This window comes from Rattus norvegicus, chromosome 7 (assembly GCF_036323735.1).
Source record: "Rattus norvegicus strain BN/NHsdMcwi chromosome 7, GRCr8, whole genome shotgun sequence".
NCBI classification, from domain to species: domain Eukaryota; kingdom Metazoa; phylum Chordata; class Mammalia; order Rodentia; family Muridae; genus Rattus; species Rattus norvegicus.
In genome coordinates this window covers 42,955,820-42,979,578 of record NC_086025.1, presented here as the reverse complement: position 1 = coordinate 42,979,578, position 23,759 = coordinate 42,955,820, and the positions used below count along the sequence as shown (strand labels likewise).

At 38.9% G+C, this 23,759-nt stretch overlaps 1 protein-coding gene across 5 annotated transcripts in view; it reads left to right on the top strand.

The window, feature by feature from the left end:
* Mettl25 (methyltransferase like 25) overlaps positions 1 to 23,759 on the top strand; it is an 80,677-nt gene that overhangs the window by 50,032 nt on the left and 6,886 nt on the right. For all 5 annotated transcript variants that reach the window (NM_001108089.1, XM_039079101.2, XM_039079105.2 and 2 more), the window contains one exon: positions 12,833 to 12,926. In NM_001108089.1, coding sequence (NP_001101559.1) covers positions 12,833 to 12,926 — 94 coding nt within the window. The remainder of the gene's footprint in view (positions 1 to 12,832; positions 12,927 to 23,759) is intronic.

Here is a 23,759-nt window from a genome sequence, read left to right as displayed (position 1 = left end):
ACTAAAGAAGGTGAACATTTCTTTAGGTGCTTTTTTGGCCGTTCGATAATCCTCAGCTGAGAATGTTTTGTTTAGCTGTGTACCCCATTTTTAATAGGGTGTTTTGGCTCTCTGGAGTCAAACTTCTTGAGTTCTTTATATACTTTGGATAGTAGCCCTCTATCAGATGTAGGATTGGTAAAGATCTTTTTTAATCTGTTCGCTGCCGTTTTGTCCTAATGACAATGTCTTTTGCTTTACAAAAACTTTGCCGTTTTATGAGGTCCCATTTGTCAATTCTTGATCTTAGAGCATGAGACATTGGTGTTTTGTTCAGGAAATTTTCCCCAGTGCCCTTGTGATCAAGATTCTTCCCCACTTTTTCTTCTATTAGTTTGAGTGTATCTGGTTTGATGTGGAATGGAGGTCCTTGATCCACTTGGACTTAAGTTTTGTACATGGTGATAAGAATGGATCGATCTGGGGGTTGGGGATTTAGCTCAGTGGTAGAGCGCTTGCCTAGCAAGCACAAGGCCCTGGGTTCGGTCCCCAACTCCGAGAAAAAAAAAAACAAAAAACAAAAAAAAAACAAGAATGGATCGATCTGCATTCTTCTATATTCTGACCTCCAGTTGAACCAGCACCATTTGTTGAAAATGCTGTCTTTTTTCCATTGGATGGTTTTAGCTCCTTTGTCAAAGATCAAGTAACGGTAGGTGTGTGGGTTCATTTCTGGGTCTTCAATTCTATTCCACTGATCTATCTGCCTATCCCTGTACCAATACCATACAGTTTTTTATAACTATTGCTCTGTAATACTGCTTGAAGTCAGGGATGGTGATTCCCCCAGAAGTTCTTTTATTGTTGAGTATAGTTTTCGCTATCCTATGTTTTTTGTTATTCCAAATGAATTTGCAAATTGTTCTTTCTATCTCTATAAAGAATTGAGTAGGAACTTTGATTGGGATTGCATTGAATCTGTAGATCGCTTTTGGCAAAATGACCATCTTTACTATAATAATCCTGCCAATCCATGAGCATGGAAGATCTTTCCATCTTCTGAGATCTTCCTCAATTTCTTTCTTCAGAGATTTGAAGTTCTTGTCATACAGATCTTTCACTTGCTTGGTTAAAGTCACACCAAGATATTTTAGGTTATTTGGGACTATTGTAAAGGGTGTCATTTCCTTAATTTCATTCTCAACCTGTTTATCCTTTGAGTAGAGGAAGGCTACTGATTTGTTTGAGTCAATTTTATACCCTGACACTGCTGAAGTTGTTTATCAGGTAAAGTAGTTCTCTGGTGGAACTTTTGGGGTCGCTTATGTACTCTCATATCATCTGCAAATAGTGATATTTTGATTTCTTCCCTTCCAATTTGTATGCCTTTGACCTCCTTTCGCTGTCCGATTGCTCTGGCTAGGACCTTGAGTACTATATTGAATAAGTAGGGAGAGAGTGGGCAGCCTTGTCCAGTCCCTGATTTTGGTGGGATTGCTTCAAGTTTCTCTCCATTTAGTTTGATGTTAGCTACTGTTTTGCTGTATGTTGCTTTTACTATGCTTAGATATGGGCCTTGAATTGCTGATCTCTCCAGGACTTTTATCATGAAGGGGTGTTGAATTTTGTCAAATGCTTTCTCAGCTTCTAATGAAATGACCATGTGGTACTTATCTTTGAGTTTGTTTATATAGTAGATTACATTGATGGATTTTCGTATATTAAACCATCCCTGCATACCTGGGATGAAGCCTACTTGATCATGATGGATGATCATTTTGATGTGTTCTTGGATTTGATTTGTAAGAATTTTATTGAGTAGTTTTGCGTCAATGTTCATTAGGGAAATTGGTCTGAAGTTCTCTTTCTTTGTTGGGTCTTGGTATGGTTTTGTATAAGAGTATTTGTGGCTTCATAGAAGGAATTTGATAGTGCTCTGTCTGTTTCAATTTTGTGGAATAGTTTAGACAGTATTGGTATGAGGTCTTTTATAAAGGTCTGATAGAATTCTGCACTGAACCCTTCTGGACCTGGGCTCTTTTTTGTTGGGAGACCTTTAATAACTGCTTCTATTTCTTTAGGAGTTATGAAGTTGTTTAGATGATTTATTTGTTCTTGATTTTACTTTGGTACCTGGTGTCTGTCTAGAAAATTGTCCACTTCCTCCAGATTTTCCAGTTTTGTTGAATATAGGCTTTTGTAGTAGGATCTGATGATTTTTTTTTAATTTCTTCAGATTCTGTTGTTATGTCTCTCTTTTCATTTCAGATTTTCTTAATTTGGATACACTTTCTGTGACCTCTGGTTAGTCTGACTAAGGGTTTATCTCTGCCGTCTTTGTCTCTGAGGTGTGTTTCCTGCATGCAGCAAAATGCTGGGTCCTCTTTATGTATCCAGTCTGTTAGTCTGTCTTTTTATTGGGGAATTGAGTCTGTTGATGTTGTGAGATATTAAGGAATAGTTATTGTCACTTCCTGTTATTTTCATTGTTAGAGGTGGAATTATGTTTGTCTCTCTTTTGGTTTCATTGCAAGGAAATTATATTCTTGCTTTCTGTAAGATGTAGTTTCTCTCCTTGTGTTGGAGTTTTCCATCTATTATCCTTTGTAAGGCTGGATTTGTATTAAGATATTGCGTAAGTTTGGTTTTGTCATGGAAAATCTTCGTTTCTCCATCTATGTTAATTTAAAGTTTTGCTGGATGCAGTAACTTGAGCTAGCATTTGTGTTCCCTTAGGGTTTGTATGTCGTCTGTCCAGAATCTTCTGGCTTTCATAGTCTCTGGTGAGAAGTCTGGTGTTATTCTTATAGGTCTGCCTTTGTATGTCACTTGACCTTTTTCCCTTACTGCTTTTAATATTCTTTCTTTGTTTTGTGCGTTTGGTGTTTTAACTATTATGTGATGGGAGAAGTTTCTCTTCTGGTCCAATCTATTTGGAGTTCTGTAGGCTTCTTGTATGTTTATGGGCATCTCTTTCTTTAGGTTAGGGAAGTTTTCTTCTATAATTTTGTTGAATATATTTACTGGTCCCTTAAATTGGAAGTCTTCACTTTCTTCTATACCTGTTATCCTTAGGTTTGATCTTCTCATTGTGTCCTGGATTTCCTGTACATTTTGGGCTAGGAGCTTTTTGCGTATTAGATTATCTTTGACAGTTGTGTTGATGTTTTCTATGGTATCTTCTGCCCCTGAGATTCTCGCTTCTATCTCTTGTATTCTGTTGGTGATGCTTGTGTCTATGGCTCTTTGTCTCTTCCTTTGGTTTTCTATATCAAGTGTTGTCTCCCTTTGTGCTTTCTTTATTGTTTCTATTTCTATTTTCAATTCCCCCACCTGTTTGGTTGTGTTTCCCTGTAATTCTTTCAGTGATTTTTGTGTTTCCCCTCTAAGGGCTTCTACTTGTTCACTTGTGTTTTACTGCATTTCTCTAAGGGAGTTCTTTATGTCTTTCTTAAAGTCCTCCATCATTATCAAAAAATATGATTTCAAATCTAGATCTTGTTCTTCTGGTGTGTTTGGATATCCAGTGTTTTCTCTGGTGGGAGTACTGGTCTCTGATGATGCCAATTAGTCTTGGTTTCTGTTGCTTAGGTTCCTGCACTTGCCTCTAGCCATTGGGTTGTCTCTGGTGTTTGCTTGTCTTGCTGTTTCTGAGAGTGACTTGGCCCTGCTGCAGGCCTCTGTGTCAGCACTCCTATAGAACTGTTTTCCTGTTTTCTTTCAGCCTTTCCTGAGAAAAAGTGCTCTGTTCTCAGCTGTGTTGGCGCTCCTGGAGACTGTCTTCCAGCTCTAGGCGTGGGCAGGAATCAAAAGGTCCTGCCCCTGATTGCTAGTCTAGGTCCTTGGACCCAGCAGGCACAGTTGACACTATGCGATTCTCTCTTGAGTCTGGACTGTGGTCAGAGGGTATTCTCTGAGTTTTCAGGAGTATACACACTTCTGAGGTTCCAGCCCTCTTCCCCAAGGGATTTGGGTGCAAGGAACTAGTACTACTTTTCTACTTCCCTTGAATATATTCTGCTGTGGTTTACTTCCCCCACTGGAGCGAATGAGCCTAGTCTGGAGCCTTGATTTCCCTGTTGCTGACACCACAAGCATTACTCAGCACTTTTCCTTCTTTGCCTGGGGTCTGTGTTCCCCACAGCTTGTTGGTCAGTGTTGGAGCATACTTCTCTCCTATTCTAATGAAACACTGTTTGGCTTGAAGGAAGGAGTGCAGGAAGAGATGGGCTTTACATCCCCCACTCCCTGGCTGGAATGCTCTGCTGCAGACCCTTGTGTAGCTCTCCCCTGCTGGCTGCCTTCAATTCCTCACTAAGTGTCATCTTCTGCAGAATGTCTTCCAGCCACCCTCCCCCCCTCCTCACTCCTTTCTGCCTTGCTTTCTTTCCACAGTTTCTTACTGCTCTTCCCTGTTTCACTTAGGTCATCTCAGAATTCCTATGATGTTTTTTCATGGTTTTCCTTAGTATAACTGCTGGGATCCGATAACCAGCCTTCAAAGTATCTTTAAACACTTGGAAAAGGATGAATTGGACTTTGATCAGTGTGGGTTTATGTCCTGCAAATTGTTGTTCCAGAATGATAGTACGAAAGAATTTGGTAGAGATGTTAATAAGTTCATGCTTCATCTGATGTCCCCCTAGTCATATTGTAAAGACTAGGTAATTGGAAGAGTGACATTAGAGTCAGGATTAAAAGACAGGTATTTGGGGATGGCTGAGATAAGATTATTGCCATTTCATGACTAGTTTGGGCAACTTTGTGAGACTCTGAGATGAAGAAAAAGATCATAAGCACAAGAGCTCTACATGTCAGGCACGAATCCTGCTCCCAGTGTAACAACAGTGACGTCTTCAGTGTTTGAGTCTCTTCCCCTCCATTTTCTTCTCTGTAAATAGAGATTGATAATGATACCTTAAGGCAGTACTTTGAAAGTTAAGTCACTGCTAAAACAAGTTTGAAACATAGTGTTCATTACCTTTTTAATAAATGTCTTTGTTGAGACCATCTCTCAGAGTATATATACCCTAATATTCTTAAAGTGCTTTGTGAAACAAATTCTAAAAAAGCATTATGAAAAGAATTATTCTGACTCCTCTGAGAACCTCTGTTGGTATTTCAATCAGTATCTGCCTGTTCAAAATCTAAAGGCACTGACAGCAGCGACATAATTGTTATAGACATTTGTGAACAACTGTAAGGTACTAACATTCTTATTAAATAGAACTGTTTAGTATTTTCTGTTAGCTGTAGTAAATACAGGCATGTTTTACATCTTGGAAGTTTTGTACAGCATCCTTTCATTGGCTGACTAATCTTTGCTGTCCTCGATAGTTTTATTTGTGACAGAATTCCATCTGTCTAGAAGCCTGCAAGTACTTTTGACTGTTTTCCTCTGAATATTATTTACCTATATATCACAATGCATGTATAAAATATTCTGTAATACTTTAAATGATATACCAAGCAAGTATTACTTAAATTCATGTCATCTAAATGTTCAGAGGAACCAACTCTAATGTATTTTTTGTTCATGTGACAAAAACTGTCTTACTTAGGGTTTTACTGCTGTGAACAGACACCATGACCAAAGCAACTCTTAAAAAGAATATTTAATTGAGTCTGCTTATAGGTTCAGAGATTCATTCTCTTAACAAGACAAGAATAGGACAGCATCCAGGCAGGCATGGTGTAGGAGAAACTGAGAGTTCTGTGTCTTCATCTGAAGGCTGCTAGTGGAAGACGCACTTCCAGGCAACTAGAGGAGGTCTTATAGCCCACACCCACAGTGACACACGTAATCTAACAGGGCCATATCTTCTAATAGTGCCCTGGGTCCAGCATATACAAACCATAACATATACCGTCTAGTAAATAATTTGGGGACACTGGATTAGAGGACAGGGTTGTATTTTGTCATTTGCTTGCTTGCTGGCTGGCTTGTGTTTTCTTTCACAAATGAAAGATTAAACCTGTGTCTGCATTTTATCTGTGTTGATGTGTATGCCTGCCTATGTGCACAAGTGCATACAGGTGCACGTGGAAGCCAACAGGTGATTACTTGTCCTTCCTTGACCATTCTCCTGTAAGACAAGTTCTGCCACTAAAACTGAAGTTCATGATTTGTCTAGCCTGGTCGGCCTAGCTGTCTCCATCTCTCCAGCTTTCCAGGGCTGAGTGAGGTTAAAGCCACAACCTGCTATGCAGAGTTTTTTTACCACAGGTCTAGGGATCTGAACCTAGGTCCTCATGCTTGAACACCAGGTACCAACCAACTGAGCACCTACACAGGTCCTTGAACATTCTGGTTTTTACATAACATATTTTTAAAAGAAATTATCACATCTATGTTTTTGTTTGTCTCATTCAGAGTTTGGGAGATGCTGTCCATGTAGCATGGCGCCTGTGTGGAGGACAGCTTATAAGAGGGAGTTCTTCGCTTCCACCACATGTGTCCTGGGAATAGATGAGGTCATGAGACTTGGTGGCAGTGTTTTTACTTTTTGAGCCACCTCCCCAGTCCTCCTTGACGATTTTTCTGTGATGAAAAGAAAGCCTGTGACTAGAGAGTTTCAGAAGGGACTGGAGAGCTGAGTCAGTGGGTGTGAGCACTCACACTTCATCCAAAAGACCAGTCAGCTCACAGCACCCATGTTGGGCTCTGAGTGTGATGTATAACATCATTCTAGCTCTCGGGGAGCTTTCATGTTCTGGTGCAGCCTGTCTTGCACATAGGTGTACACATATACACATAAATCTAATCAAAAAGTTTTCAAAGATATAGAAAAGAAGGAAACTAATAACACTCAAATCCTTACTCTTAGGTATTTTCTGACAGATTACCTAAATATCGAATGAAAAGATTTCTATTTTATTGAAGTATTTCAACATAAATTAAGACAGTGAATATGCCATGTAAGTAATAAAATTATCCAAACAGACTCTAAATACATCTTGTTTCATAATGAAAAAATGAGATTAGCACTTTATATTTAAGGCTGTTATATTCTGAAGTTATCTAGACAGATTTCATTGTTATAAATGATGATTATAAAACTGGAGGGTGGGGACTAGTTATGGCAAGTTCTGACACAATGACTAATATTACTAAAACACATAATACATCCATATTCATCTTTATTCCACTCATTTATTTTCTGTAATTTAAGTCTTGAAGGTCTTGGGCCTGCACCATTTTCTCATGTAACTAACAAAATTCAGTATCTATCTTTCGAACCATAGGTGCTTCTAAGTACTGGTCAAGAAAAATCCTTTTCCTTAAGTGGGACAAGAGAATTGCATGGCTATTCTGTAAGGACATAGGCAGAGAAGGGTGTTGTGGAATATCCCTGTATCAGTCACCTGTAGCTCAGAGGTGACCATTCTTCATTTGCAGCTTATTAATATAAAGTGTTAGTTCCACCCCTGCTCTGCAGGATGTAGCATTGGCTAGGGGTGACTGACTGAAGTGTGGAAAGCAGATATCAGGCAGCTTATTAAACCTCTCCATGTTATTTTTCTTCCTGGCATGAGTAAATAAGAGCTGGTTATACAGAGCTGTTTGAGGGCTGACTGAGTTAAGGAACAGTGTATTCTTTACTTTCCAATTCACATTGTGTTTTCCTTTAACATTTTCACCATGTCCTAACTTTTTCCTGTTTGTATTGTTAGGCTTGCTGTTGTTTGTGTTCCTACAGTACATACAGTAAATATAGTGATGCACTTTCCTGCTATTGTGTAATAAGGTTTGTTCTGGTTATTTGATTAATGATTGCATCCACTGTTGAGATCCTCCCATATGCTGACTATGCTAGGCACTAGCAAAATGTCGTAAACAAAGCAGTAGAAGTTTTCTTCAGCTACTTAGAGTAGTGGTGACCTCAGTTCAATCCCTGGGCCCACACAGTAGAATAAGAGTATAGAGGTTGATTGCAGTCCTCCACATAGGCCCTACAGCACACCCATGCTCACACTCAAAGTCTTATGTGTCATAGCTTGAACATTAAATGAATACTTGTTTGTGATATGCTAGTGTAGGTCTTTTACAGTGATCTCAAAATTTGGGATTAAGAAGGTTAAAAAAGGGAAAAATAAAATTATAATGTTCATCTCCTTTGGAAAGGCCTACTAAGTTCAAATATCAAGGAAAGGATAATCAGAAAAATAAGAATATGTGAAAGAAATCTTTGTGTCAGGATTCCGATTTCATCTGGAGTGCCAGAGAAGGCTTCCTTAAGGAAGCACAGTTTAAGGTAGGTTTTGAAGAGAGTTTGGGAGTCCAAGGACAAAGCTTGAAAGTAGAATGAATGTTCCAAGAACAGTGTTTATAGTTAAAAGAAAGTGTACTCAAAACACTGTGTAAGCGCCAGTGTTGCCGAGGAGACAGTGTCACAACTCAGTGTTGGAAAGCTCAGTGAGAACCACAGGGCAGGCTGCGTCACTCCGGCAGGGCTCACATCTCACTCCTTAGGATTCAAGATTCATGGGACATTCTGGAAGAATTATAAAGCAAGACTGACCCAACCAGTCACCATTCTAGTTCTAGTTGGCTTATAGTTTCTTCCTGTTGCTACTGAAGATAAATAATAATACAAAGATTTCAAATGTCCTATGCAACAAATCATTGTTTAGTGTTCTAAAAGTAGTCTTAACAATAACCGAGATTTTGGAGCTATGAAAGTAATAAAAACTGAAATTATTTCTCTTATTTTTAAGCAGTCTAAATTAATAAATCCAGGAATCAAACCAGTTCACTGATACTTACATTCTGATGTTAGCCTGCAATGCCATCTAATTCTGGTAACTGTGATGTTACTTAACCAACTCCTAGCTTAGGAACAGTTGGCAGTTGATAGCTGCTAACAGAGAGAGAGTTTTATTTAAAATGTTGGACTCTGGTAAGTTGACCTCATGCCAGTAGAAGTCCATGTATCAACAAATAAATGGGAAGCACAAACTGAACTTACTGGGTAAAACAGAGGACAAAGAGTTGGGTGGGTGGGGAAGAGGGATGGATCTGGGAGAAATTGGGGGAGGGATAAATAGGTTCAAAATGTGTGAAATTCTCAGAGAGGGAAAGTTAAATAAAATTGCAAACATTACTTAACAGAAATGAATACATATTGAATGTAAAAATGTTAATGAAATATTTTTATAGAAGGCTAAAAAAAATTTCCAGGAGCTTGGGGGATGGCTCATTGGGTAAAATGCTTCCTGCCTAAGCCTTAGGACCTGAGTTGGGAATCTCATGTATCCACATAAAGCCACACCTATAATAAAACCATCACAGGCCTAGAGCACAGGGGCAAAGCAAGAGAGCGTGAGGCCAGCCAGTCAGCCAAAATGTGGGGTTCCAGGTCACTGAGAAACCCTGTCTGAAAAAGTGAAGTGGAGAGGAAAACAGACACAGACACACACACACACACACAGAGAGAGAGAGAGAGAGAGAGAGAGAGAGAGAGAGAGAGAGAGAGAGAGAGAGAAAGCCAAATGTATGAATTGAATTCAGGAATGGTTTTGTTTTAATAGAGCACAGAGAAGGCTCACTGGGTAAGGGTGCTTTCTTCTAAACCTGATGACGTCAGTTCAGTCCCTGGGCCCACATAGAGTAAGACTATACAGGCCCTTGCAAGCTATCTGCTGTCCTCCACATGAGGCACCACAGCACACCTATCCTCACACGCATAAATAAATGTAATTTTAAAATAAAAAGATAATATGCATGGAGACAGCTAACAACGTGTCTTGTTCTAAGGGCTGTTCATGTCTTAGCCATGGTAATCCTAACATTTTCTAACAAGGAAGTATTATTGCTGTTAGGAAGCTAGTCGATGGCAGAACTAGTGTAACTGAAAACACCATTTTTGTCTATGGTACTTTCTCTATTGAGGAACTCCATAAGCAACAGTGAATAGTGTACAATAGAGTCCTGTCATCAAGGGAAAGACTTAATGGCTTTTCCCTTTGGGTGCAGGGAGGCTACTCTACAAGCATTCTTGAGATGAAAAGCAGGAAGTGACATTTGATGGCATCTTTTGTGACTAGCTAATCAGTTCGGTTCAGTATTCCGTGATGTGTAAGTTGTACCTCTCTCCTTTATCAATATCTATTAAAGCATAAGATGTACAACTCTTTGTTGAAACTGAGAATGACTCATAGCCCTGTAAAACATTTGTTTTGGCTTCCTCAGCCTGTACCTATTCAAACACCTTTCCACTCAAGACAGTGGTAAAATAACAAATTGAATGAAAAGATAATAAGGGCTATAGAAGTTCAGAATAAGTAAACTATTAACTACTTCTCAAAAAAGACTATGTGCACGAGCTTTTCCGTGTGAATTCAGTTAAGGAGAGTAGGGGAGCTGATTCCCTTCTCAGAAGTGATTACTGCACAGATAGAACAAGTGAAAGGATGTTAGATAGTCCAAACCAGTAAGCAAGCATTTAAAAGGAGAAAGCCAAAGTCTACAGTGTAAGGATGGTATGTGAAAAGGTGGAGAAATGTTGCTATAAATGTGAATCCTGGTTGTATCATTGATGGAATAGTTGGTCAAAACTTTTGGGGTCAAGAAGTGACAATACACTTCTTCTTTTAAAAAAAATCTTCTAAGAACATGTAAACAGAAATGAAGAAAGATATCAAGGACAGGTGTAGAACACTGGTGGGATGGTGCAGACAGGGGGAGCCAAATGGCGCAGGAAGCAGAGAGGACAGACTATGGGGAGGGATAACAGATAGGTGAGAACTTGGAAAACACCTTATAGAGAGCTGCTGTGGAAGCTTCCAAAAGTATGTACATATGCGTATACATGCACATAAGTTTAAATGCTGTTACCCTGTGAAAGGGGGCCATCCCCCTCCCAGATCCCATAGGTCATTAAATAAAAACCCCAGTGCCATGTGCGAGTTGCCTCTCTCAGAATCAGCCAATGAGGTATCATAACCCACCTCCAAAATGTTACAAGCTACTGCCACTTATTTCGGTTACCTTCCAGACCATGGTAAAAAAAATCTCATTTTTTAAAGACCTCACCTACTTGAGTTGTAGAGTAAGGAGGAATCAAGTTTCTACTCACCAGGAATCTCTATCCTCACTGGATATTTTCATGTTTCTGGAGCGTTCTGTGGATACTGATGGGGCAGAAAAATCATCAAAAGTCTTAATCAATTGTGAACACTGAAAACTATGATAAAACTGGCATGGTAAGATATGCCACTGACGTAGCACAGATGGTATAGAACTAACCAGCAGCATTCTGGCTGAATTTAAAGCTCACCCCACAAGATGGAATTCATGCCTAATAGTGTTAACTAGGCCAAAATACCATAACTGATTAGGTCATGGACCCTGGGGACAACCTAATACTGTTGTTCTGCTAAGTGGATATAACAGTACCCCCATGTAACAGTAGCCCCACCCCCATGTTCTTATCTTTATACCCATAGGTTAGTCTTTATATCCATGCATACTTCAGCCCTCATCCGAAAACCTAGCTTTTGCAGTAGATGGTGTTGATGTGGAGATCCACAACTGATCAACCTGCAGAGAATAGGAGACTGTGGGGTGCTTAGCTTTAAGTGAGGCATCTGTGTCATACCTCTTCACCCTAAGGCTCGGGAATCATTTCAGAAGAAATGGTGAAAGATTTGTGAAAGCCAGGGGGAGGGGCTGTATGTGGTAAAGCCATGTTTGCCAGACATGGCAGCATCCTTGAACACATAAAGTTGTGACTTGATGCATAATACATCAGACCACCCATTAGAAACATGAGTTGTGGATGGAATCATGGAATCTCACCCCTAGGTCAAGAGATATTAGCAACTGATAGAGACTGGGAGACAGAGAGCCAGCTTTTATAAGACCCTGAGAGGCTACCCATGTTCCAGTAGATGATGCTATACCCATGCACATATACACAACACTTAGTGGGCTTTATGGGTTTACTAAAAACAGCACTTTGAGTAGAGAAGGAAGGTGATGAGGGCTTATGGGGGATAAGGAGAGAAGCTAGGAAGAAATAGGGTGCATTTGACCAAAGTATATGCATGCATGTGTATATAATTCTCAAACAGTAGTTTAAAAAATCATCCAAGGGACACTTGGAGTTATGATTATTTGACATAAGTAGAATTGAGGTTGCTGTCTTGAAGTTTAGCTGAAGAAACCTAAGATACATTATTAAGGTACACAGGTAGAATATAATGTCTAATCATGGGTTTAATCTTTCACATGTAAATGAAGCTTTATTTACCACTTTTGATAACATGTAGGTACTGATTTTTTCATGCCTCTGATTTTTACATTATGCTTAAGTTGTAGCCAAAACTGAGAGATGTGATAGTCCATCTTAGTATTATTTAAATTGAAAACTATTTCATGATACTCTGTTTAAATTGCAGTGAAAATCTGTAAGGCATAAATGATAGTCAGACCCCAATTGGCTGTTAGTGCTTGGTAGCTCTCTTTGAATAGCTGTTGAAATATTGCCCCTGTTAGAGTGTGTTGCCATAAAATGTGCAATGTAATGTCAAGCCAATAAAAGAAAAATGTGTTTTGAGCACAGTGGAAACTTTTGAGGACCTTGTTAAATGGAGACTTTTAATAGTATAAGTTTGAAACATCTCCTACATAGTATTGTGTGCAGAATATTATCTTCCACTCCTGCGTGCTCCAAGAATTCTCAGATATAATGTCACTTACAAATGTCACAAAAGTATTACTTCATTTTCATCACATCTGGATTTTGTGCCATGTATATGGAAGATATTTTAAAGTACTCCATGTTGAAATGTAAAACTATCTATACTTTAAAGTGGAAAAACTAAAAAGATATTCGCTTTTGTTTTGCAGTGAGCAGTACGTTGGTAAAATTTACTCCAAATGTTCCTCTTTTCTGGAGTATGTCAGAGTGTCTCTAAAGAAGCTGGGATTAGATGAGTCCAAGGTTAGTAACTGATTACCTTTTATTTTCACACAGTGCAAGAATTCCTGGTAGAGCAGTGGGTTGAAGCAGGATAAAATTGTTTGCTTTCTGCTTATCTCCCTCTTGTGAAAAGTCTCAATTATGTTGAAGTGAAGCCTCTATTACCTTTTTTGTAACTCACTGTCCCTGTCAAATATATAGAAAGTTTACTATTGTGTATCACCAAAGAGACTTTTTCTTTAGGTTATTTAGTTAAAAGAATGAGTGATTTCTCTAAATAAAGTAGGGTTGAAAAGTAGAACATTATAAATGTAAATTAGAATTGAACAAAGAAGAAATGATTAATTTTTAGATTATTTATTTGCAGTTTTATGGCTTACTCTAAGTTTCACTATTTAATTCAGAGAGCCCACAAGTGTGGTCTTTCTGTTAAGTTGTAACATTTCAGTAGCTCTGAACTAACAGTGGTGATAACATTGTTGATAATTATTAGTAAGCTAGTTGACTCTACAGGGGGTGGGGAGGACTCAATGTAATTGAAATTATACACTAACTAAAAAGTTAAATTCACTACCATTACTCTGGCATATTAAATTGATTACAATTTGGAAAGTAATAATATATTTCTCAGTCTCTTTTCTGGCTGGTGTGATAAAATGACCTGACAAAAGCTTTAGGAAAGAAAGGTTTCATTTAGCTCACAACTCTAGGTGACATCCTTCCATAGCAGACAAATCAGAAGGGTAGGAGTTGCAGGGAGTTGGTCATCTCATAACCACACTCAAGGACAGGGAGCAACATCGGCTACTGTCTCTATTACATAGTTCAGTGGCCTCTAGCTACTAATGCTGACCACAGGGAGTGGGTAGTTCTACCTTGGTTTTAAATAAAATCAGTATAACCCACCATAGACTTGCCCATGGACTATCAGGATGTAGACAGTCCTACAGTGAAAGTCATCCCACATGGCTCTTCCTAGATTATGCCCAGGTGATAGTTAAAACTAACCATCACAATATGAAATTATTCTTTTGAACGAGAAAACTTACACAGAAATAATTATTGCATCAGAGTTAAAGGACATGGTTGCCTACTGTCCTGGTAGTCATTGTGAGATATTTCCTTACTTCTTAAAGCAGCTGGACTAGTAGTAGTTTTGTCATTGTGTTTCCTATCAAATGGTTAAGAAATAGTTGAAAATTTAGAAATAGATAATTGACACAATACATGTAAAACTCCAGTATTTATAAACGAATGCTGACTGCATGACACTACTTACTATTTATCTCATTTGTGTATTATTTTTTTTAATGAAAATGAAACTTTATTTCTGAAGATAGCAGTACACTTGAGAGAGAAAATGTTAAATAAAGACAACATGAACTGTATCAAAAAGTCAACCTATGCAGCCTGGCTCATAAAAGCCTCCATACAGAGGGAGTGAGGAACTATAGAGTCTCCTGCAGTAAAACAGGGAATCTAATATGCTCACTCAGCTCATTTGTGTATTATTATTAAGACCTAATTGATATAATTCTCATAAGTAGTTTTACTTAATAAAACAAAGACTCTTTTACTTTCGAATGGATGATTGCACCGGACACTATGGCTTACTCAAAGTGAAAACATACTATCCTTTTCCAAAAACAATGCGCACGCACACACACACACACACACACACACACACACACACACACACACACACAAGAATTCAAGACTAATATTTATTCTTTCTTCTGTCTTTGTCTTTTCAAGTTTATTATTGATAATAATAAGCACAGTAAAAATTATTTCATCTATTAATGTGTAATTATTAGACTATTATAATTAACATTTACTAAGCACTTTGTGAATGGTGCTATGTTAAGGATATCACATTGCCTCATTTTTTCTTCAGAAAAACATTTTCAATTGACAACTGAAATCATAGGGCAAACCACTAATCCCCCACGAAGTGGAGAGATACAAGAGACTGTACACATAGGAGCAAACTTTATAAAGTATAAGTTTGGTAGGAAATGAACCACAGTTAGAAAATCTGGCGGTTTCTCAGAGGCTCAGGGTGGACAGTTCTAAGAATGAAAAACTTGAGGTATCCTGACAATTGTAAGTGGTCCTCATGCTGTTGAGATGTTTGCCTTTGAATCCAAGCATAAGACATATTCATGATAGTCTTTTTACAGAGTACATAATTTTTTATACCAAAAAATTTACAATGCACACTGTCAATGGACAGTGAAGAGATAGAAGTAATCACAGCCACATTGCAACGTGACAAGGACACTCAAAATAATAATCTGCAATTGCAAATGAAGTAATATATTAAAAGTTTGGATTAAAAAACTGGACATCAGACAAGAGCAGATGCACAATGTAAACAGAGATTTTGGAAATAATTAAATGTTATTAAAATAGACATAATTAAAAATATTATACCAAGACAGAAAGAGTATAAAAGCCAGAGTGGTGGATGCCTCTAAGGAAACAAAGCAAGACTGATTCACATATAATCTTACAGACTGTGATAGCATAGGCAAGACCCAGAGCAAGATCCAGAAAACTCTGAACACGGAGAAGTGGACAGAGTCCCACCTCTCACCAAGAAGCCATTTGCAGTTGATACCTACTGGGAACAGGGAAATCTCTCAGGGGAGTGTTAACCATATTCTGAGACAGGTAACCTGCTTAGGAGTAGTTGCCTAACACAAAACAAGACTCCACGTCTTTTTGGTTTGGGGAGCTTTGTGTGTGTGTATGTGTGTGTCTGTGTGTGTGTGTGTGATTTTTTTTTAAATCTTATAGTGTTTGTTCTGCCATTCACTGTTTCTGGTTTTGAAGAGTAAAGAAAGCAAGAGCATGAAGTGTTATGGGAAACAAGAGAGGGGGGATCAGGAAGGAGTTAAAGCAAGTGAAAAAAAATCAAAATATATTGCCTAGGGTAAAAAGGAAATATTTCTGAATAAATGACTGAATGGATGGATAAAACTTAGTGTAAGCAAGCAGGAAATTTTTGTGACTTTCGAGTATACTGAGCACAGCAGAGGAAACAACCTCTGAGGTTGAAACTGTGTGAGCAGTGAACTCAGACTGTAAAACAGAAAACAAAGGCAGAAAGAAAGAGAGAGAGAGAGAGAGAGAGAGAGAGAGAGAGAGAGAGAGGAAGGAAGAAGCCAAAGGAGTCCAAGTACTGGACAAGCTAAAGTTTTATCAGAATGAAGAAAATAAAAGGAACAGAAGAAATACTTGAATTGCTAATGATGGAACAGTCCTCCATTGGCCAGTTACCAAAGCACAGATCCAGAATTCAGAGACCACCAACACCAAGCAGGACGAGCGGCAGCAGCAACAACAACAACAACAACAGCAACAACAACAACAACAACAGCAGCAACAACAACAACAACAAAAACAAAAACAACAACAACAACAACAACAACAACAGCAACAACAACAACAACAACAACAACAGCAACAACAACAACAACAACAACAGCAACAACAACAACAACAACAACAACAAAAACAACAACAACAACAACAACAACAAAAACAACAACAACAACAACAACAACACCACAAAACAAAAACAACAACAACAACAACAACAGCAGCAACAACAACAACAACAACAACAACAACAACAACAAAACAAAAACAAAAAAAGCATTAAGATAGATACCTTTAATCAACAGAAAATCACAGCTACATTCCATTTAGTGTGAGAAACAACATTTTTCTCCATAAGATGAGAAAGATGTTTTTCCTCCTACTTTTCAACATCACACTACAACTACTGGCTCACTCAGTATGAGGAGAAAAGGAGTGAATGGTATTTGATTGGGAAAAAAGAAGACTGTTCTTGTTCACGATGTCGTGATAATTTTCATGGAAAAAAATCCAAAGAAACAATGAGCTATTAAAATAATAAAATTAAACAAGATAAACTATAAAGACAGTATAGAGAAAATCATTTTCCTCTGTACCAGCCATGAACAAGTTGCATTTGAAATTAAGATACATAAGCACTTACGTGAGCCCCTCTCCTGGAGTGAAATATTGTCTCTCTAATAGAACACAAACGAAGTGCCTCTAAAGTGCAAAACTAGACCTAAGTAATGGAGAGAGTCTGTGTTCATGGGTACTAGGAGGATCACTGTTCTCAAGATGTCGGTTTCCCTAGTTTGGGTCAGTGTTTCTGTACAATCTCAGGCAATATTTCAGAAAGTTATTTTGTAGATATAGAAACTTTCTAAGTCTTTTGTTAGAAAAGAATCAAAGAGAGCTAACAATATTAACTGAAAAGAAGCCTACAAATTCTTACTGTGTGGCTTTAAGATAACCTGTAAAGGCAGGTTGATATTTGGAGAGTAATAGACATTACTCATGGTGGCTGCTTCTGCTATTCAAAATTCATTTAGAAGGTGTTTCTTAGTCAGGGTTTCTATTCCTGCACAAACATCATGACCAAGAAGCAAGTTGGGGAGGAAAGGGTTTATTCAGCTTACACTTCCACACTGCTGTTCATCACCAAAGGAAGTTGGGACTGGAACTCACACAATGCAGGAAATAGGAGCTGATGCAGAGGCAATGGAGAGATGTTACTTACTGGCTTGCTTCCCCTGGCTTGCTTAACCTGTTTTCTTATAGAACCCAAGACTACCAGCCCAGGGACAGCATCACCCACAATGGGCTCAGCCCTTCCCCCTTGATCACTAATTGAGAAAGTGCCTTACAGCTGTATCGAATGGAGGCATTTCCTCAAGGGAGACTCCTTTCTCTGTGATAACTCCAGCTTGTGTCAAGTTGACACACAAAACCAGCCAGTACAGAAGGAGTCTCAGGAAAAGACAGGTATCATTTAATAAAAAGACTGTTGTAAATGATTTCTTGCTTTTAATTAACTAATAAAGATGTTAATAATGGCCTTTTTTTAAACAATCACTTCACACATTTTATTTTGTTTTGTGTTTTAAATATAAGTGGTTTGAGGGAAAGACCAACAAATACTGTAGGGTATAAAATTATGGTGTACTAAGAAAAGAAGCAAATTAATAAGAATGTGTTTGGGGATGGGTTGATGTCTTGATTTTAAGCAAAAGAGATTTCTAAAAACTAGTGCCTTTTAGTTGAGAGTGCTTAGAAATGGAAAGTGATAAAAACAAAATTATATGTCTGATATATAATACATTCTATGTGCATGCCATGAAATAGAAGTATTAAATTTTTCACCACAATCAATAGATATTTGTATATATTTCAAGAAATCCTAAATGCTTTGTAAAATTTTAATTTTAATTAAATTAATTAATTAATTTAAATTTTAAGTATACTAAAAGACTTAAAAGAGCTTTAACTAAATCCATAGTTGTTTATTAATGACATTTCTGTATAGGTCACTGGGCAGCAAATGTACTGATGTGCACTTATCAGTGTACAAGTGAATTATCTAGAAATTTTCCTCTACTCATTTCAATTGTAGTCACAAGAAATTATATTAAGCATGAAAGGAAAGCAAAGATTCTTAGACATCGCTTTCAAAGGACACCAAGGCCGCATGTGGTGGATTTCCAGTGCCTTTCCCAGAGCATGAAGGTTTTCTCCAGGAGTCTGTAGTCATTTGTGGAAGTCAAAAGTGAGCTTAGCTCTGAGGGCCTTTTCAAACTGCACCACTGGCCTGTGGATCCGAGAAGCTGCGCCATTCACTCATCAACATCTCTGGCCACTAGATGTCAGCAGGAGAGCGGTTATAAAAGCCTGGCATTTGCCAAAACTGCCCCCTGTTGAGAGCCACTAATTTTGAGCTTTTTTGTCTTTGATGATTCCGTCTGCAGCGACCTAACAGTCCCATTATGTATCTATGTTTACAATGCCGTTTACCATCGCCAGGTATGGAGAGGAAAGGGCTGGCACACTGAGAGACTGTAGGGTACTGACTTTATCCTCGAAGACTAATTCAAACCACTCCTTTGCTCTTTCATTTTGGATAGTTGTAATAACCTCGGAGTGATGTTTCTTGACCTTCATAAGGTATGACGGTTTTAAAAGCACGTTTACCATTCTCTGGGAAAGTTAAGCCTAAGTGTGAATATGTACCTCTGAAAACAGTTAACTGTGGCAAAATGTCAAGTACCTTGTGGCAAATAGCAGGTTACAGGATTCTCTTCTTTTTGGAGGCTGAAAAGTCAGTCTCTCTCTCTCTCTCTCTCTCTCTCTCTCTCTCTCTCTCTTTCTTTGTCTCTTTGTCTCTCTCTCCCTCTCTGTCTCTCTCTCTGTCTCTCTGTTTCTCTCTCTCTGTCTCTCTGTGTGTGTGTGTGTGTCTGTCTCTCTGTCTGTCTGTCTGTCTGTCTGTCTGTCTGTCTGTGACACATGCACAAAGATACCAGGTTGTTTTAATCTGATTAATCTGTCGGTGGAAGAATAGGTTGTCACTACATCTTGACTCCTATGCTTCAGGGAGTGTGTGAGCATAGGTATCTTTCCAAGGTGATGATTTCACTTCCTTTGGATATGCGCCCAGAAGGAACATGGAGTCTCAAATCTTAGTAATTAAAATCCAAATATGAAAGAAGAGGAGGAGGAGGGAAGAGAAGCAGTCCCCCATAGTTTACCTTTCATTTTAAAAAAAATCAAAACATCTACCTATTTCCCTTAAGATTCAAATTCCCAAAGATTAACTGTCTACATAAATTTATGATTTCTAAAAGTAATATTTTATATAAATCCCATCCACTCTGTTTCTGCAAAGGAATACAATGTCAGTAATCTTTTGGGAAACAGCATGGTAAGTTTCTTATTCCATGGTCACATGAGCCTCCTTTGCCACTGGCTTTATTTCTCCATGCTTGCTTGACAGGATTTAAGAAATTAACCTTTTGGTGTTGGTGGTGTTCTTCTGTTGATCAGGACAGAGCAGGTGGCAGTCCTTTGTTCACCCTAGCTTGATGCCAGGTTTGGTGGACAAATCTGTCCTATGTCTAGGACACATAAAAATTAAATCAAAGGAGCAAGACAGACAAGTAGTGAGCCTACAAGTCATCTGAACACACAAAAAAGCTGACCCTGGTTTGGGTTGGGGGTGGCAGGTGAGCCAGCCTCAAGAGATAGAGCTGGCCCTGCTACTCCTCTGTTGTGAGAGGGTGTGGGTGTGGGTGTGGGTGTGATGCCTTGCCCTCCTTGTCCCTCACCAAACATGGCAGTCCGGAGAGTTGACCCCAGGATCATGTGAATGGCAGAGCAGGTCCTGCACCTCTCCTGAACAGCCCTGCTGTAGGAAGCTAAGGTAAGCCTGCCTGAGAAGGTTGGGCAAGCTGGCCTTGCCACTCATGTGGTTTGAGGTGACAGGGATGCAGGGTGATGCTCTCCCCTTCTACACTCTCAACACCTGCAGTATCCAGGACAGCTGACCCAGGGATCATGAGACAGTAGACCCTGTACTCACCCAAGCAATTCAGTGGAGCTGGCCCTAATGGCAAGGGCACTGTGAGCCAGTCTTGTGAGTCAGAGTGTGAGAGCAGAACTGGCCCAGCCCTTCATAGCTTTGCACCACTTGGGAGAATGGGCCACCGAACTTTGACTGGACAACATGGAGCTAGCTCTGGAGGTGTGTGTGCCAGTGAGTTGGCCTTGGGGGCAGGAGAGCAGGATTGCTGCCCCTGCCTCCTGCTGATGGCAGCATTGGGTGGCCTAGCTGGAGCAGCTTGGGGAAGGTGACCCTGGTGGTGCAGATAAGGGAGAGTGGCTGGCCCAAGCCCAGATCCAGGCCTCTGAATTGGCTGACCCCAAATTCTGTATCATCTGCAAATACATATGCATCTGGGATGCACGAAAAGGCCTGCCCTTCTCTTCCAAAACTGTGGATCTCCTTGACACAGGGCAACAACAGGGTAACAGGGAGAAGATCTGATGTGGATCTAATATTGATGGTGTCACAAAAATCAGAGATCTTGAACTAGACCAATAACTCATTACAGTGAGCATTTGCAAGTGAAGATGTGTGGACTCTGGGATACACTGTGACATAGTACAGCTTCCACAATGAGATGTTTTATTTGGGAGGAGGAGCAAATACCACAAAAGCAAATGGTGGCCAGAAGGGGACTAGGCGATGAACGTACCTGGGATGCATGATGTAAAACTCACAAAGAATCAAACCCTTGGGGCTGGGGATTTAGCTCAGTGGTAGAGCGCTTGCCTAGCAAGCACAAGGCCCTGGGTTCGGTCCCCAGCTCTGAAAAAAAGAAAAGAAAAAAAAAAAAGAATCAAACCCTTTTTACAAATTAATTTTCCCTCTAGAGACACCTCTTTTAATGTTTCTTTTTGTTTTGTTTCTTTTTCTTTCTTTTGATAATGTATACAAAGGATGATTTTTATTTACTTTTACTAGAATATATTTGTTGTACAAGCTGTTTTTAATAATGGCATGTTTTGTTCAACATGTTTTCACTCCCTGCCTGTTTAGACTCCTTCTCAAGTAACTCCCCCTTAATTTTCATGTCTCATCTCCGATATGTGTCTGGTGTCCATGTGTCTATGTGTCTATGTGTCTATGTGTGTCTGTTAAGTAGGTTTCAGATCTGATGAAAAAGTATGTGATATTTGTCTTTATGCGTCTAGGTTAATTTCATTTATGATTACCAGTTCAGTTCATTTTTCTAAGAATGACATGAGTGCATGCTCCTTTATGGCTGAATAAAACTCCATTATCTATGTATGCCACATTTTATCTCTTTGTGTATTGACAAACACTTAAGCTTATTCTAAAAGTTGGTTATTGTGAATTGTGCTCCAGTCATCATGGTAGACTCCTTTCTCTTCAGTTAGAATAAGTATTCCCAGGAGTGGTATAGCTGGATCATGAGGACTCTGTTTACAACTGTACGGTTTTCAGTATAGATTTGCCGTCTATATCCTTTAAAATATGAGGTACAGTCCTTCCCCAACCTCTTTAATCTGTGTAACCACTGTACCTAGTGATGCGTATATGTTGAATCATGCTGACGTCACTCAAATGAAATGAACTTGACCGTCGTGTATGATTTTTATAAAGTGCTGTTGAGTTGTTTGAAGGTATTTATTGAAGGTTTTTACATCTCTGTGTCTTTCCATTTTCATTTAATTCTAAGATTTTTTTTTTTGTTGTTTTTTGTTTTCACTTTGATTTCTTCAGTGACCTCCCCCTTGTCATTTAGGACCACGTTTCTTGGTTTCCATATGTTTACAGAGTTTCTGTAGTTTCTCTAAATCAATTTAATTCTTTTGTATTTTAATGACTTGACCTAAGGCCCTAATTGTAGTTTCTTTTAGAGAAAGTTGCCATGGTTTCAGAGTACATGTTGTACTCTGTAGCTGTTGGGAATAAAACCTTTTAGATGTCTGCTGTGTCCATGTGATCTATGTCATGTCAAATCTCAATTTTCTTTGTTGAATTTCTATATGAATGATTTTCTGTTGCTGAAACTGAAGTATGAAGGTCACCCATTCATGTCGTATGTAGGCTGCCTGGCTCTTCTTTACACCCCATGGTTGTAAACATAAGTGTTCCAATAGTTGGTTAACATGTGTTTACTGTTGATTCTTCTTGATGGACCATATCCTTTACTAATATGTAGTGACCTAGTGACCTTTTTACCTCTCTAGACTATATTTGTCTTTTTTTTTTTCTTTGCCAGAGATCATGCCTACTTCCTTCCACCATTCACTTGATGATACACACTACTGTATTCCTTGGTATTCTGTGTGATTCTTTGTCATTGAGTTGTGTCTTTTAAAACAAATGCCTGGATCTTCTGTTTTGATGCAGTCAACTACTCTAAATATCTTAGTTGGAGCATTGAGACCAGTAACATCTATCTACGTTATTAAGATGTTTGCTGCCTACTATTACATTTCTGGTCAGTTCTAATACTGTTTTGTTTCATTTTTCTTTCTCCTTTCTTTATCTTAAAAATGTATTCATTACTGAATTGGAAATGTTTGATTCTATTTACGCTGTCATTAATTAAAAAGTTTTATTTTCCTGTGCAAGTCTGTGCTTCCCCCCTCTGTGTGTGTGTGTGTGTGTGTGTGTGTGTGTGTGTGTGTGTGTGTGTGTGTGTGTGTGTTTGTACATGCATTTATATATGGGGCCAGTAGAAGCCAGAAGAAAAGGTTGGGTCCCCTGGATCTATGTTATAGGCACTTGAGTTGCCCACCTTGGGTACTGTGAGCTGAAATCTAGTCCTTTGGAAGAACAGCAAGTGCTCTTGAACACCAAACCATCTTCTGCCCCATATTCTCATTTCTTAATCTATTCCTCATGAGCTGTATTCTTCCATGTGCTCTTGTGCTGTGACTTCCTCTTGTGTGTGGAGTTTAAGTATCTTCTGTGATGCCTGCTTAGTGGGGGTGAATTGCTTTCACTTGTGCTTATCTTGGAAATGTCTTCCATCAATTTTAAGCTATATTTGCTAGATGAAATATAATTTATCTTGACAGTTACTTGCTTTCATGACCTGAAATGTATCATTCCATGTGTTTCTGGTTTTTAAGCTTGTTTAAGTTTTGTCATTACTGTGTGTGTACATATGGGAGGGTACATACCTTGGTGCACTGCACATGTGGAAATGAGAGAACAGCTGTGTAGAGTTGGGCCTTTCCCTCCGTATTTATGTGGGTTCCAGGGATTAAAGCCAGGGCAGCAGCTGGCACCTTTACCAACTAAGCCGCTTCCCTTAGGTTTTAAGCTTTCTGTTAGGGGGGCAGTGCTGTTGTGGTGTGCTTGACATAGGGAGTAATGAGTTTTTCTCTTGCTACTTGGTTTCTTGGTCTCTAGAAATGTTAAAAATGACATGTCCCAGAGATTCTCTTTTGGCTATG